The sequence below is a fragment of the Phalacrocorax aristotelis genome, chromosome 2, assembly GCF_949628215.1.
Source record: "Phalacrocorax aristotelis chromosome 2, bGulAri2.1, whole genome shotgun sequence".
Taxonomy (NCBI): Eukaryota; Metazoa; Chordata; class Aves; order Suliformes; family Phalacrocoracidae; genus Phalacrocorax; species Phalacrocorax aristotelis.
The window spans coordinates 19,178,429-19,194,745 of NC_134277.1; the positions used below are offsets into that span (position 1 = coordinate 19,178,429).

Consider the following 16,317-nt stretch of genomic DNA (forward strand, 5'->3'; position numbering starts at 1 on the left):
TCTGTGAAAATAAGCTCCACAAGTTATTTGTGCCATATGTAGAAGAAAACTTTGTTTTGAATTCCTGCAACATGGCTGCCCTGGGTGTTCTGTAGCTTCTGCATGACAAAACCCAGCAAATGCCAGTTTCCTAATTACCTTTGGACCATTTGAAATTTTACATAGGTCCCATCCCTCTCTCAGTCACCTCTCTCCCAAGCTAAACAAGTTGCATTTGATTTAGTTACCCCTCACACAGCAGCCGTTCTTTATCTATGATCATCTTTGTTACCATTCTTTGTACCTTTTCTATATCTGTTAGACATATATTTTAGATGAGGAATCCAGACATGCACACATATAGTACAGATGAGCTACAGGATTTTACAATGACATAATAAAATGCTATCTATTTATTTCCTAATATTTTTTAGCATGCTACTTGCCAGTAAATTCAGGAGAATATAGCATGGACCCTACAATTTTGCTCTCAGAATTGCAGCCACTGAGAGAAGAGAGCTGCCAGTCATGCTATTTCCTTAACCTGAAATCCCAAACATAGTACACAGCTAGTCTACAGGTCGATGTCAAGAAAATATGAGGAAAATCTGGAAAATGCTAATGACACGATCAGATTGTATAAGCTCTAAAACTCATTGTTATTTCTTTTACAAGTCTGATGAGAAACCTGTTTAGTTTGGATCAGTAATGACTTCAGAAAATCACAACACAAAAGGCTGCAGGCAGATTTCATATAAATGTGCTTTATTGCAGAGAAGTTACATTATTTACATGCTGCAACACATTACAACATAAATCTATCAAGTATTTCATGGTGGATGCTGTTGGTTGCCAGATAACATTGTTATAAGAACCACATTATAAAGTGAAGAGACTTACAGCTTTATATACTCTACAACTTGGAGTAGCTAAAATATTAAAAGTCAAAAGGCAGTGTTTTCTCAGGCCTGCCTGTTGTCATACGCATGCAAAAGCCTAAGGAGAGCAAATATAAAAGTATTGTCCAGTTTCAGGTCTATGATGCCACCAAAGCTGATGATAGGTGTGTACTGATTTATATTTTAAAGCATATAATCTTGCATAAATTATACAAGTCTAATAAGATTGGTATAAATCTAATTATTTATAAACGATGGCTTAGAAATAAAGGAGAAATGCAGCTTGCACATGCATTTAAAAGGACAACCTAGCAAATGTTTGTGACCTTAGTGTTTATTATCTTTTCTCTTAACAGATCTGCTAGAAAACATCTTAATTCCAGAGTTGCACTTCTCTTGGCTGAATAATGACAATGAAACTCCAGAAAAAGACAACTAAGCAATCTAGCCAATATATGCTGGTGGAGAAAAATCTATGAAATACAGAACATTATTTATGTCTAACTTAGTATGTCTTCATTAAGCAATGTTTCTAGCAGCATCATAGTGAAATAGAATAGTTGAGTGAAGTTTGGCCTCTCATTTTCTTCAGTGCAAAATAATTTAAAGTCCCAATTGAATCTGTAGCCCAAATATAATTTGCTAAATTAAATGGGGAAAGCTTTGTAGCTTTCTAAAGGGATGTTCTCCAATTGTATCAGTCTTAGGAGATGTGACTACAACAAGCCTAAAGAACCGTAACAGACATTTCTTAAGAAGTGAGGGAAAGGGTCAGGATGAAAGAAAACAAAACCAAACATGAATACACAAGCCAGTGCCTCCCCGGTAAATCAGCCATCATTCTTTTGCTTGCCATGCAGCTGGGCTGTTTTACACCAGCCAAGGAATGGGCTTTGTTTCTAAGTTTCTAATGAGGTTATAATTTAAAAAGGAAAGAAATGGAAAAGAAAACGAGCAAGGAATTGTAGGTAGGTAGTGGTGCCACAGACACAGTCATGCACTAAGGGCTTGATCCTGCCAGCGATGCAAGGGGCAGTGCTACTGTGTGGATGCTTTGCCAGTGTGGATCCCCTCATCCTTGGTGCATGTTGCATCCCAACACGACTGCTGCAGCGCGGGGGCAGCATGTCCTTGCTCAGCCCTGAGGTAAAGGACGGAGGGCAAGACAAGTGAGGGCGCCAAGGCTGGCACCTGCTTCTTGTGACCACATGTCTCTGAGGCAGTCAGTGTATGCAAACATCTCCTTTCATGATAGCTCCATGGATGCCCACTTCTAACTGCAGCGCCTGGCTCTAACAAAGCACTGACTCCCAGAGCAACCTGCCATAAGCTGTCCCCCCCACCTCATTCACACAAACCACTGCTGAGATGGGCTGCAGAACCTCCCTTCAGGGGTAGGACAGGCATGAGGTGGTCACCATACTCGGCAGGTTTAAAGTTGTGCATCTCTGCACACAGGGTCAGTGTGCTCCTGGACGACTCCCAGAAAGCTATATTCCCGGGATGGACTTCTTCCCATGCAGGGAAATTTAGGGTTACTTTCTCTCTGAAGAGCTGATCAAATCTCACTGAAGTTGATGGAAAAGTTACTGCCAAATCCTGTGAGTGTCTGGGACTGGGAAGGGAGAATCTGGGCACACCAGGTCTAACCTCAGCTCATTTCCACATAAGCAGAGATCTGGATTTGGGCTGCATGTGGGATCCCACTGGCACTGTATGTGCAATGTGGGTGCACAGATGTCCAAAGCACCCAGACTCAGGTGCCTGACTCCCTTTCACAGGTGAACAGGGACTCTGGGCCAGATGATGTCTGTTGAAGGCAAAGACCAGATGTCCTATGCCATAACTACACCCTACAAAGGAGGGGTGGGAGATTTAGACAAGCCCAGGGTAGCAAAGACCTAAGTCAGCATGTCCCCATGGTGGAACTGAGCACCGTCAAGGCTAACCAAGTTGTTTGGGGTAGTTCAGCCACTTAAATCTGGAGCTAATGCGCAGAATTTATGAGCGAGGCCAATGTGTTTAGACAGCACTGAGACCTGAACTGACTTGTCCCTAGCTGGCTCAGGTGTCAGCACATACCAGGTTAGGGCTTATCAGAGGAAGATCAGATCCATCTTGATCTTTCAGTGTAGATGTGCCCATAGTCTCCTGTCCTTTTTAAAGGACAAAAAAGTCCTCCTCATGCCCAGCTTGTCTAAGTCCCTCTGCTCACTGGATTTTATCTTAAGCCACTTTTAATATGATGCCACAAAAATCAGTTTATACTACATACATGTATGTGCATGTGTGTATTAGATATGACATTTTATATATATTAAACATATATAAATATCTATTTTTATATATATTATATATATATTAAACAACACATTCTATTCAATCATCCTAATTTCATGTTCTTCCATTGAATCCCATCACTTCTCTCAAATTGCACAAGTTCTTCAGGACTGAGCTGTCTTTGTTTTGGAGTACTGTATGTATAGCCAATTCTACTGAATAGCACTTTACTGGTACTGCATTCAGATGAGTGAGGGCTTTTTATTATTAGTCATACTCTTCAGAATCTTTACAATATGTCCTCAGGCCCTGATAGTATACCATCACTAAGACTCATAGTTGTGAATGGGCCATCTATGAATTAAACTCATATGCACGATGAGGACTGTAGCTATTACTGAAAATTAGCACTGTATTAAACACTAACTTACTGTAAACGTATGTCTAAATAAATTTAAAAAAACCCAAAGCATTTTGGAGAGTGGGGGAGAGATGCCATAATTTCCATTCCCACTATCTCTTACAATTACATATATGGGAGAAGAGTAATATTTTGGACTTCTCACTCCAAAGGCCAATTTTTTTGAGTTTTACCAACAGGGATAAACAGTACACTGTTGTTCTACACGAGCTAGCTAATATATTTCCCAGAGTTGTCAGGTTTTAGTAAAACAGGTGATCATTTCTGGGGTATAGTTGTTGTCATTCTTGCTTGTCTTATTTAGCAGTATATGCTCAGTATGAAATACCGAACAAGGTCATCACCATGGATGCTTAAAGTAAGAATTCTGTTTTGTTAGGTGATAGTTTCCAATTAGTAACAAACAACAGATAAGTTGTCCTAAGACTTACCAGAATATGCAGCTAAGACGACTGAATTTCCACTATTAACAAAGTCTATGAGCATTAACAGGGAAGTGCATAACAAGTAACTTACTGCGTATAAAACCCCTGAATAATACTGTATCAAACTATAAATTTAAATAACAGAGAGTAAACAAAAAAATTCACTATATAAATCACAGGAAAGGAAAAAAAAATAACCTCCAGAGCCCAAAGGAATTTCCCAGTATGAATTACAGCTTTCATAGCCAGTGAAAGAGTACTGCAATTCTATATATAAACAAAAAAGTCTACAGCAGGTATTTTAACTTGCAATTAGAAGAAAGTATCTGCAGATTGCATAAATGTGTTGTTGTGTCACATAATATCAAAGTTATTTGCAAAAATTATACAATCTGGAATGCTTTAATATGAGACACAACAATATACTTAAACACACAGTAATAAGAAAACGAGAGCAATCATTATATAAAATGTATTTTTGGGATGCATTGAGTTAGCAGTGCTATCTAGATTAAATATGTTAGTGAAAAGTCGTCATTTTAATAAGCTGCTCATTGATACCCCTTTTGCCATCAGGACATTTTCTGTGCCCTACTTTTGCTGGATCTTTAAAGTCCCAAGGGCAAGTTAAAGCCAGTTGCGGCATTCAGAAATAATTCGGTTAAGATCCACACTGTGTGTTTGTTACCACTGTATTTTTTTTCTTTTAAAAGAGAAGTGATTTCACAAAGGCAGGTTTCTTTCATTGACACAGTAAAATCCTTGGAGCAGGGACCATATTCTGGGCACTGCTAATCACATTGTTGGCACTCAACAAATAAATAATAACAACATTAATGATAATTTACTTTGCTTAACTCCTACTTATTTGTAGTGCTGATTCCCTTGATTTAAGTGATGCTCCTTAGGAATTTTCAGATCCTTTTGGCCTAAGTCCCCTCTGTCTTTCCTGTTGTCTTTCTTCTCAATGTTGCTACTCTCCTCAGTCCAAAAGCCTCTTATTTTCGAGGTGTTGCTGTTTTATTTGCACTTATAGCAGAGGTGTTCGATAAAGCTACACTTCTTTCTGCATTTGGTAAATCTGGTGTATCATACTCCCAGGGGCAGACTTCAGCTCGAGATGCTAAAGGTTGCTGTAAGTAACTACTTGGCTTATGGGAGTCAGATGAAAGCACATTTCCCTCGGAAGAGGCATTTTTTCTCTGTTCTGCCAACTTACTGAGGTTTTCCTTTTCTACTGCTTTCTGGAGTAGCTCCTCCTGCTCTGCAACACAGGTATTAGGTGCATATCTGTTAACATTCTCATGCTTCAGCCCAGGGGAGACCTGAGACTTAGAATTCAACTGGTTTTTCTCATTTTCAAAGACCTGCTGCTCCTGTGTCTCCCGAGCGGCTGCCTCCACCTTCTCTGAGCTCTTTTGATTTGATTGTTGGTACCCTTCAGGTGTCTTCATCTTATGATGAGACTTCCCCTTTGGCTGGGAAGGGTGGTTTTTCTCTGGCTCTGAGGAAGCAATAGACACATGTTTTTGAACTTTAGAGTCAGAGGGCACAGGACCAGGAGTTTGGTCATATATCTCCCAAGGACAAACTTCTCCTATGTCAAAATTGTCCTTGTGCAGAAACTTACCTGGGCCTGTGTCTGGATTTGCAGGTATTTGACTAACCCTTTGCTGTTTCATAATTCCAGATTTATGGGTTTTCTTTGTTTCCTCAGACTGGGTAGAGTTCTTCCGGTGGGAATCCTTATGCTCCCCTTTATCAGAGGCTGAGTGCTTTTTGCTGGCCTCCTTACCCTTCTGCTGAGATTTATGAGACTTAGTGCTTTCTTCTAGACTTTGTGTTTTACCTGTTAGTCCCAGAGTCTTTTCCTTGGCACTAGCAATAACACTGAGGGATTTTTGTAACACAGATGTTCTTGGATGCAGAGGCTTCTTATCGGCACTTAAATTATGTGCACTTACTGATTTGCACACCAAAGGGACTGATTCAGTGGAGACAGCTTCAACTTTTTCTGGAGCATTTTTGGTTAATTTGTTACCGTTCATGGAATCCAGAAGTGAATTCTCAGCAGCTATAACTTCTGTGCTTTCTGTAGTTAAGCTATTAGGTTCTTCTGTTTGATCCCTAACATGATCATAAGTGCTGTGGGACTTTTTTAATGAAAAGACTCTGTTTTTCGAAGTCTCTTCTTTTGGCTTTGCAGAACTCGTGGAGTCCTGTGGGTTTTTCCTCAGTGTGGCCACGTTTTTCACAGCACTGTGCTCCATCAGGTCCTTCTCATCCCTTGAGCACTGCCTGGTGACCGTCTCAGGGATTTCTGTAATGCGTCGCATTATTGAGCGCCCCAAGCCCTTTTTAGAGCACCTTTTTTTCTGGAGATGTGGGTTATTAGCAATCATCTTTTTCCTTTTATAGATTTCAAGCTGGGCATATAGTTTCTTCAACTCATCCTGCAAAGCAAAGAGAATGGCAAAACTAGTACGTACAGAGCAAGTGCAGTCAAACAAGCAGCCTGATGAATGCATTACCCATTGCTCTAAAAATGGCATTAAACTTATTTCACTGGTTTTTCTAAGTCTGAATATACCATTTCTCAATCAACTGGGATCCCACTTTTTTCCACTGTAAAAATAAGTTCAACCCTTGTGCACAAACCAGCTACCTTCCACAGCTGTGCATCATAAAGTGTGCACAATTCATATACATTAATGCTGTATGTTTCAGATTGTGCAATGCTGTGGTGCATGCTTTCCTACCGAACTCTATAGCTATTCTTTATTCTGGGAACATAAGCCCTTTTATAATCTAAAATAGGGATAAAGTATGTGGTTTTAGAATTTTATGTTCAATAGTTACGCATATATTACATACAAATGACTAATCACACTGACATCAATGCTGTTTGCACTTAAAGATTATTCAAAGGGCCTATGTAAACTGGTAAACAGCTCTTGCTGTACATGATTCTTTAGCCTCCAGTATGACTTTCACTACAACTAGTAATAATGCAGCTTCTCTGCACACCAGTGAATATTTTCCATGACATTTTACACGACCTGATACCACAATCTTTGAGAGACCTAAGCTGGCCTGTTTCAGCTGATATCTGCAAAAAAAAAAAAGTCAAATGGATGCAGTTCAGAGTTTACTTGTAGGAAAAAGTGTTGTTCTTGAAAATAAATGCTATTTAAATGAGTTATATATACCCGAATATCTTCAGGATCCAAACTATGTTCACTCCATGCTGAATTGATACTGCTGTTCAGATAGGATCCAGATCGACCCATATCAAGCTCATCTTCATAAGCTTCTGTAGCTATATCATCTCTTGGGTTATTGCTTGAATGTGAAAACTGCAATGAGTATTTATAAAAAAGATGTTCCCATCAGTGCAAGAAGTTACTTCAACATCACCGTAAGAGCTTACATCAACAGTTTTTATGGCACATCAATTCTTCTATGGATTTCATGTGGTTTTCTGAACTCAGAACCCTAGCTATAGGCATCATTGGCATAAGTAACGTCTTATGGAACATCAGGACTGTATGGAAGGAACTCTTATTAATGATTGCTTAACTTGATAAATCTTAAGGGATTTGCATAAGGAAAAAAATCCCACCTATTTTGATGCTTATTTGAACATCTTGAAATTGTATTTAAATTAAGTTAGTACGGAAATGGACTTTCAGGCAGTATTTCCAATTAGGCTGCTAAAACCATAAGACTGTATTTTATATTCCATACAGTTTAATAATCCTGCAGAAAGCAATTCTCCCGCTTTAGAACCTGACCCTGAAAAGGATGAGATGGTGTGGCAAAAAAAAAAAAGGGGAAAAAAAGAAGGAAACAAATAAAATAGTAGACAATTTCTGTCTTCTAAGTTTCAGCGAATGCTTGGATCAAGAGCTGGGGAGAGGTTGTCAGCTATTTTTTTATTCATATTGATTCACTCATCTGTAGTTACTATTGTCCACAAAGTCATCTGGCCTCAGGACTTTATGAATGGAACTAAACATTGCAAATCTTCTCTTAATTCCCTGAATTCTTTGGTGTGCTGGAAGAAAAACCTGTTCAGTGTTATGCAGATAATAAGCTAAAAATGGAAATGCTGATCAGTAGTTATGAGTCAGCTTCAGAAAGTTCAACAGATTTTCTAGGTTACTCTAGAAAGACATCTCTGAAGACATGTAATAAAGTATATGAATATAAAATAGAAAATAATAATACTATTGCTAAAGACCAGAAAAGTAATTTAAAATAAGAAATGTTATTCAGTATTAAGGCTGTATCAGTGTGTCCCCTTGTTATGACTGTTTAATGTACGTACATTTGACAGTTATCAGCATACCCTGTTCTGACACATAGGCAAAAGATAGGAATAGCAGCTTCATTAAACCGATAATTGCATCAACCTGAACTGCTTAATGATCTTCCTTCATTAAGGAACAGGAACATTTCCTGTTCTCTTTGACTCTTGACCTTTTGATTAATATTACTGGTAATTTCAAAAGCCATTATAAAATAATTTGCTTTGCTGGTGTACTAAGAAGAAAGCGCCATTCAAATCCTGTGGAGTGGTGCTAGAGATGGGTGTAGCTGCCTGCGGTTCTCCTGCCTCTGGTGAGACTGACATATCATTGCTTGGATCCCAGCGCCTGATGGGAGGCGTGCTGCGGTGCTCAGAGCACTTTCTCCTCTCTCCTCCTCCCCTCCCCCCTCTCCTCTCCTCTCCTCTCCTCTCCTCTCCTCTCCTCTCCTCTCCTCTCCTCTCCTCTCCTCTCCTCTCCTCTCCTCTCCTCTCCTCTCCTCTCCTCTCCTCTCCTCTCCTCTCCTCTCCTCTCCTCTCCTCTCCTCTCCTCTCCTCTCCTCTCCTCCCTTCTTCCTACCCAGCACTGGCTGCCTATCATAGGCCTCATCTCTCAGCATACAGCATCTGTCCATCCCAGACTCTGACTCACAAAGGGCCCTCCTTTTTCAGCCTGTAACGACTGCCTGGTTTAAGGCCCAGCCTCTCTGTTTCATGGCTAGTCCAAGCTCCTCATCCTAGTTTTATTTAGCAGTCCACCCTAGTCTTTCTATCCCCTTGCGTAAACCGTTTGTCTGATCTCAGCTAACTCTGGCAGCAGCATGGTTACCCAAATACCTTAAATAAGCATCACTAGGCAGGATTCCTTCCTTCTTGTATTAATCACATCAAAATTTTAAGTGCTTTAAACCCCTGGAATTTTGAAAGCTGAAAGAATCTTTGAAAATGTACAAGAGTTTTTAAAATAAAAGACACATAGAGCTTTTTAGGTAACATAGCCACATTTTACATCTTCCTTTTCTATCAGTTGCTTGCTAATTTTATGCAGCATTGCTTCTGCATGACAACATTTATCTTCCTCTGTCTTGGCAAAAGAAGAGAGACAGGAGACTTGAATACCTTAGGGATCAGAAGTAGCCCAACAGTGACTGTCACAGTCAGGTGCGTGTGTGCAAAGAACAGCATCAGCATCCAGTCAGACTGAAGTCTTGAAGCAAGAATGAATCTGAAAATAGAATTCAGGGTTGAAATTTACTGCCTTTTCTCCAGTGCATTATATTTAACATTTTCAATGTTCCCTAGGTTTCTTTGCATTGAAAGGCCAAACAGAACTGGTTTTGTTCTGTACTGCTTTCATACAGACTAAAAATTACATCCACATGCTTTACTTATATACCACAGTTCTATAACAACTCAGAAAAAAACCCCAACCAACAAGCCAAAACAAAATATAAAAAGAAACAGCAGACCTTAAAGGATATTGCTTATTCCATCATTCTCACTTTATTTAGCTGTATTTTTTTTGATGGTTTATATTGTCACAGCTTCTTTGGCCTGAACTGAGTTATGGCAGCTTACATGTATTAAGGATCTGAATGGATGATTTTAGGTTAAGTAAGCACATGTACTATGATAAATTGCAGTGCACTTCATAAATACAGGATGTCCATGCATCGCAGCTACAGAGTGTGGCTGATAAGCCATCAAAGAGAGAACTGAGCTGAAACGCATTTTAGCAGGGAGCAGAGAAATGGTCTTGATTGCAGGACCGCCCAGCTCAATACCACAGGGCCCAAGAGCCTTGCAAACACTGGGAAATGAGTGGTGAACCTCCCACATGAAGCAATTCCTTGCTGAGCTTTCTAAAAGAGTGGTAGGACAAGTGCTGCAGTTAAAGCTAGCTGAAGCATGCTTGCCTTATCTGCTTTAGTGAGCTCCTGAAGACAGAAATGGTGAGCAGTGCAATGGATGAATGGATCTACCCCCGGCTTGTAATTTGCAGGTTTACAAAAATCATTCAGCTAGAAATGACATTTGCAACTTTTCCAAGTCCACAGATGCAGATTTTGCAGAAGCTTTGTTAACAGAAATAGTCTGGCACGAAACACTGGCTTATATGCCATAATAATACAGTCATCATTTCTTGTTTAATACTTCATCAATGAAATGCTTCATGAACACAATAAAATATTATATTATTTCTTACAGAGATGTTGCTGTTGAGATGTGTATGGATATGAGGAGGCTCAGGCCTGAGGTTTAGCTAACTGAACATAACATGAAGACTATTGAAGATGACATGAGAAACTGCTGAGTATAACAGAGTGAACAAAGGTTACAGACAGCGCTGTAAGGGATGGTAAGATTTCACAGGTGGTTAACAGGGAGTCATTTGAAAGAATGCCAAACTTCACAGGTAACTGAAGGGAGCACTGGAGGTCTTTGGTGTAGTAGAACTTGCAAGGTCAGTGGTACTGATGTAACCACATCAGTAACAGCATATAAGGCTGTGCTTACCTAGCTAATGACATCAGAAAACGCAAATCTGAGTATAGATGTAGCAAAACTGGGACCAATGAGAAAAAAGTAATGAGGCGTTGGCTGTTTATTTGGGAGAAGACAATGACAGAGATGGACTAAGGTAGAGGGGGAAGAACAAGCATGGAAAGAAGAGGGTATAAAAGGGACATGTCTGCATGATCACACTTTCTACACTGCATGTGTGTATGTGCAATTCATGAGCAAACTTTAGGCTGGACTAGCCAGCACATGGGAGACCCACATCTGAGAAGACCCAAGGTCTCAGCCCATGATTAGGTACGGGGCCCCAAACCCGAAGATGGATATTGGCTTAAGGACTGTGCTTGTATTTGAAGGACCTGTGAAAGTAGTGTGCTTGTGAACCTACACAGGGTGCATGTTTCATTAGTGAACATGATCAGCTGCAGAGGACGAACAGGACCAGGCTGTACATGTTGGACCTGTGCTGGTCCATGTGGCCAGCCATGTGTTTCGTGTGACTGCACCGTAGTGGACGTGCTCAGCCTTGCTAGGCCTACAACAGAAACAGCAGCAGCCACATTCATCAGACAGAAATGGGTGAAAGCTCCCAGGTCCTGATGCCCACCGGATTTGTCTAACCCTTAGCAGCTCCAATCCTCAAATTCTGTGGAGGCTTTTTGCTTGTTTTATGCGTGTGAAACCTTGATGGAATAAGGTATCCACACCATACCCTTGAAAGCAAAATAGCATTTGTAGTAGCCATTCAGACATAGCAGAGATGGGGTCTCTATCCCAATGAGATCTTTTCCACACAAATTTTGTTTTTCTCAGTAATACAAGAGAAAGAGCAATTCAGGAATTTAATGCTATGCTGATCTGAAGACAATCAAAAATCCTCTGTTTCTGAAATGGGAATAATACTTTTAAAGGAAAACAAAATGCAAACAGTTCAGGTTTTATTTAGTGCTCACATCAATCTTTTAGGAGCTTCAGGAGTTATCAGACTGGATGGCTGCATTGTAATAGTAGGTGTCCTTCAAGGCTCCAGTGCTTTCAACTTCGTGACAACTCAGATATGTCATATAAATCTAATTCTTACATGTCTGCTCTTTCAGTTACATCCAGAACTTGGTGGGGAAGGCAGAAGCAAAAAAAAAAAGTAAGGAAATGTGAACTTCAAAGAGACTGGATTAAGACTTGTGTATACAGAAATGTACACAATCTCAGGAGGGATCATGTATTTCCAGTGCATTTTATTCAGTTCTATTCATAAACAGTACATGATATTTCTTCAACAGACCAGCATGTATCAGACAGAAGGCAAAGAATCAATACAAAACTTTTTTTTTTAAAAAAGAAGGAAGAATAAAATTAGCAGACCTTAGGTTGAAGTAATAGGATCCTCAATAGTATAAACTGAAAGACCTAATCCTTTTGTGTCTCTTTGATAAGGCATGTATTAAAATGCCACATTTTCCCCTTTCCCTCTCCCTCTAATCCAAGATTATTTTCATCCTGTCCTATTGTTAGAAGAATCTTGCAGCCCACATTGTAGTTCTTCTAATGCACTGAACTGTATCTTCTACATGGCCCAAAATATGGTTTAGGAACATTAATTAATGGGGAGAAATTTGACTGAGAAGCTGTCATATTAGTTGTAATCAATTCAAAAGCATTGTAACTGAATTTTGTATTTATCAGGAATGAAAAGAAAAATGCTTCCATCAAATACAGATTTTAAACATTATTTTTGCAGATGTTTGTGTTAGGGAGTAGAGAGGAAAAAATTCAGAGTGTGTGGACGTTGATATATGAGGTTAGCAGAAGGTGAAGGAAACAAAAAGTTGCAAGCCTGAAAAGTGCAGCGAACTTTATAACAATGATAGGGGAAAAGAGCACCTGAAAGAAGTAGAGATGAAAGATTTGCTTTGCTGATGTTCACTCAGAAAAAACGATGCCTGATGGAAGCAAATGTCAAGTAGACATAGAGAAATGTGAGTTCCAAGACAGACCAAGGAATAGAGAAGAGTATTTGAAGACTGTCAGTGAAGCAATGTAAAAAAACGCTCCAAACTGAGTAGATAAGGTCTGTCAGGATACAAGGGAAGATGTGAGAATGTCATAAGAAAGTCATAAGAATCTCTTACAGTATGAAATGAAATTCATGCTATCTTGCTATTTTGAATTTTCTAGGACCAATGCATTTTTGCACGGTACTCTGTAGGAAAGGCATACAGAGTAATTTTCATATAGCTCTGGCAAAGACCGTCATTTATTTATTACTACTTTATTAATTTACAAGTATGAAATGTAGAGCTCATTATAAACTTTATAGGAAAAGTGCTTTGTATTACTGTTACAGCACCATATGCATAACAATTTTTTATGTCAGCATATAAAACACTGTGCAAAGCAGTACAATTATCTTAACATACAGCTGCACCTTGCCAATCTGTTTCACACCAGGAAAAGTTCATATAAACCAGCATTCCTACCTGCTGTTTTTCTAGGGATACAAACCAGTAAGCAGTATGCAGATGACTGTAGACTGACAGTAGTTTTGCTATATCTGATTTATCATATATACTGAACTTTGATCCAAGAACGTATCAGTTAGCTATACTAAACATCCCCCCCAATTATACAATTAACAAGTTAATCGTACATATTCTTGAATCCCATGGGAGCAGTTTTAAGTTTAGTAATAGCTTAATTTGCAGAATTAAATATTTATTAGACCTTCCATTATGCATCCTATCCCATTCACCCATTTTAAGTTGCACCATATGAAACCTGAAAGATAAACATTTAATTACTAGATCTACAGATCACTTGCCTAATTGTATGGAATATAGCAGAGATAATGAGCTCATTGTGAACTGCAACAGCCATATAACGTGGCTCATGAAATGCTGATGGGACTGTCCGCACTGCATAGCAGAGATAAACACCCCACAAGAGGAATAAAAATTCAGCTGTGAGAAGAACAAAAAGAAATAATTTGCAATTAGTTTTATAGATGAAAAAGGAAGGAAATTTGAAGTACTACAGTATCTTCTGTATGTGTGAGTAGCTACGCAAAGACAATATACGCTTATACATGCATACATGTACACACATAGGCATTCAAACTCTTTCAGATACTGTCACTGTACACGATACATTGGTTTCAATTGTACACACTTCTTTTTTCTAGATCAGGAACCTTTGGGTTCATGGTGTTTCAGTTTTTCAGTTGACAAACTTTAAGACAATGTCTAACATGTCTTGCTTGCTTTTCAAATTGGTACTAGAGAAGTTTGACATCTCTTAAAATAACAAGTATTTTTATTTGAAGCTCTGGTTCTTATTACAGAGGCAGATACTGGTGCTATTAGACTATAAGCTTTTTACGACAACAGTTTCATTTCAAAGGTTTATAACTCAGATATAATACGTTTTGGGTTAAAAAAATTCCTCTGTTTATGATAGTTAATTCTGCTGATGCCCATAATACGATGAGTCATTCCTGAGGGTCTAATGTAATGATACCAAATGATGTGTTTCTCTCTGTTAGGAGAAAAATGAGTAAAGGAAGAAAGGAGAAGTAAAGGGTCAGGATCAGCTTAAACTATCCTGTTAGAGCTAACTCATCTGCACCCAGCAGTACTCTGACTTCAGTTTCCAGTGGAGAGTCTGCTGTGACATAATCTTGATTTTGACACAAATGAAATTATTCCATACCCATCTTGAAATACCTCTCCTTCCAGAAGAAAACCCCCACAACTCTGCCACATAGCTATGAGTACAGCTGACGTCTGTGCCTTTTGCCTTTCAGTCTGTATTGATGATGGCTGGAGGTGTTTTGAGTGTTAGGCAGCAACGTGCAGTTCTATGTTAGACACCTGCAATGCCGGCACTGCTCCGGACTGGCTTCAGAAATTGAGTGCAATCCTGTCGTTACTCATACACTGGTTTTGCCTTGCTGAATTTTTGCATTAAAAACTATAGTCAAATGTAGTATAATAGAAAATTAGTTCTTTTTCATAATTATTTTTGCCAATACATGTTATTACACCCTAACTAGAACTGGTGATTAGTGACACCACTCTATGGTAGTGATCAGCAAATCATTACTGGTCTGGTTTGGGTAAGGACAGAAATGCTTGTGAACTCTGCCATTAGCAACAGATTGAAATAAAACATCTGTACTGGATACCTCATGAGAAGAGGTCCTCTGGTTCCTCCACATTTAATAGTCCATAACTGCTGTAAATTATCTATATTATATTGTTATAGCATTTCAAAAGTTCTAATTTTGCTATGAATATCAGCTAAAATCAATAAAGACAAATCTGGATAAAATTAAAATTAATTTGGTTATGTAGATATCTCTGTGCTCTGATAACAGTTCAGTCTGAACTCTGAACAACACTTTGCATGTTTCTTACTTTTACCAAAAATAGATGGCCTAGCTTTAAGACCATTTTTACTAGAACATATCATACATATGCCCACCAGTTTCACCAGTTACTTAAAAATAAACATCTGAAAAAGTATCATCCATGCATGCTGCTATTTTTTGTTCTTCCTCACCAAAATCCCAACAATAATAAACCTTTTGACTAAGTAATAGTTTGACTTGGGGCCTTACTGAGTGTCAAAATGAAAATAGCATGGCATGAATCTTATGAGACTATGTGTCCCAACCTGGTTTTGAGCTCTATAAAAGCAAGGACACAGCTTTGTCTTTTCCACATCCCACATCCACTCAAGATTTGGACAAACTGGCTGCTACTTCCATTTCATTTCTAGTTAATTAGCTACGCTACTAGTGAAGTCTAATACTCTAGTTTCTTAAAAACACCTACACAGGAATGATCTAACAAGCCATCTTGCTCCTGAATCTTCCCTGAGCAAGTGGAATACAAATTTTGCTTTAATGAAATAAGATTAAAGGCTCCTTTACAAATGTCAGCAGTTTTGGTTTTTCTCTATAAGTACACTTGTCTCGCATGTGCAGAATCATGGCACTGAAATGTGTTGCTCTTCAAAGCAATGAAATGTATTGCTTTAATTGCTCCGTATCGATTTAGAAAAAAATTGAAAAGGATAAAACGGTTAGAATTAGGTTGCTAAAGCCAAATCATTGTATCTTACTGTCCTATGTTCTATGGAAACTCTTCTCATGAATACAGTTCAGCAGGTACGCCCCAGAACATGCGAGAGAGCCTCTTCCCTCTCATTTTGCTTTTCATCCAAAGTCCCCATGCAGTAAAAACCCCAACATCAGCAGAACTGAATAGATGAGCTAATTGTGAAATAACAGGCATACTCCACAAAACTACCCATTGTCCATTCTTCTTTCTGTTCCTCAGCTGAAGTGAGAAGAGCCCCAAGCCTCTTACTGATTGAAAAGATCAGTTACAAGTGCTTACAGAGGCTGAGAGTTTGAAAAAAGTTTGACTTTTCAAGGGATGAAAATACATGTATAAAACTCCACATCCTGAAGGTGTTCCTACT

General features: G+C 38.9%; 1 protein-coding gene across 2 annotated transcripts in view; it reads right to left on the reverse strand.

Annotated features, from left to right (window-relative positions):
- Positions 1-727: 727 nt before the first annotated feature.
- GPR158 (G protein-coupled receptor 158) overlaps positions 728-16,317 on the reverse strand; it is a 207,316-nt gene continuing 191,726 nt past the window's right edge. Inside the window, exons 8-12 of one of the 2 annotated variants that reach the window (XM_075082627.1) lie at positions 13,652-13,790; positions 9,433-9,538; positions 7,214-7,360; positions 5,635-6,457; positions 728-5,508 (exon numbers count right to left, since the gene is read on the reverse strand). In XM_075082627.1, the coding sequence (XP_074938728.1) occupies positions 5,003-5,508; positions 5,635-6,457; positions 7,214-7,360; positions 9,433-9,538; positions 13,652-13,790 (1,721 nt within the window). In that variant the 3' untranslated portion in view covers positions 728-5,002. Of the gene's footprint in view, positions 6,458-7,213; positions 7,361-9,432; positions 9,539-13,651; positions 13,791-16,317 lie in introns of both variants that reach the window. The other variant, XM_075082626.1, reaches the window with a different exon arrangement.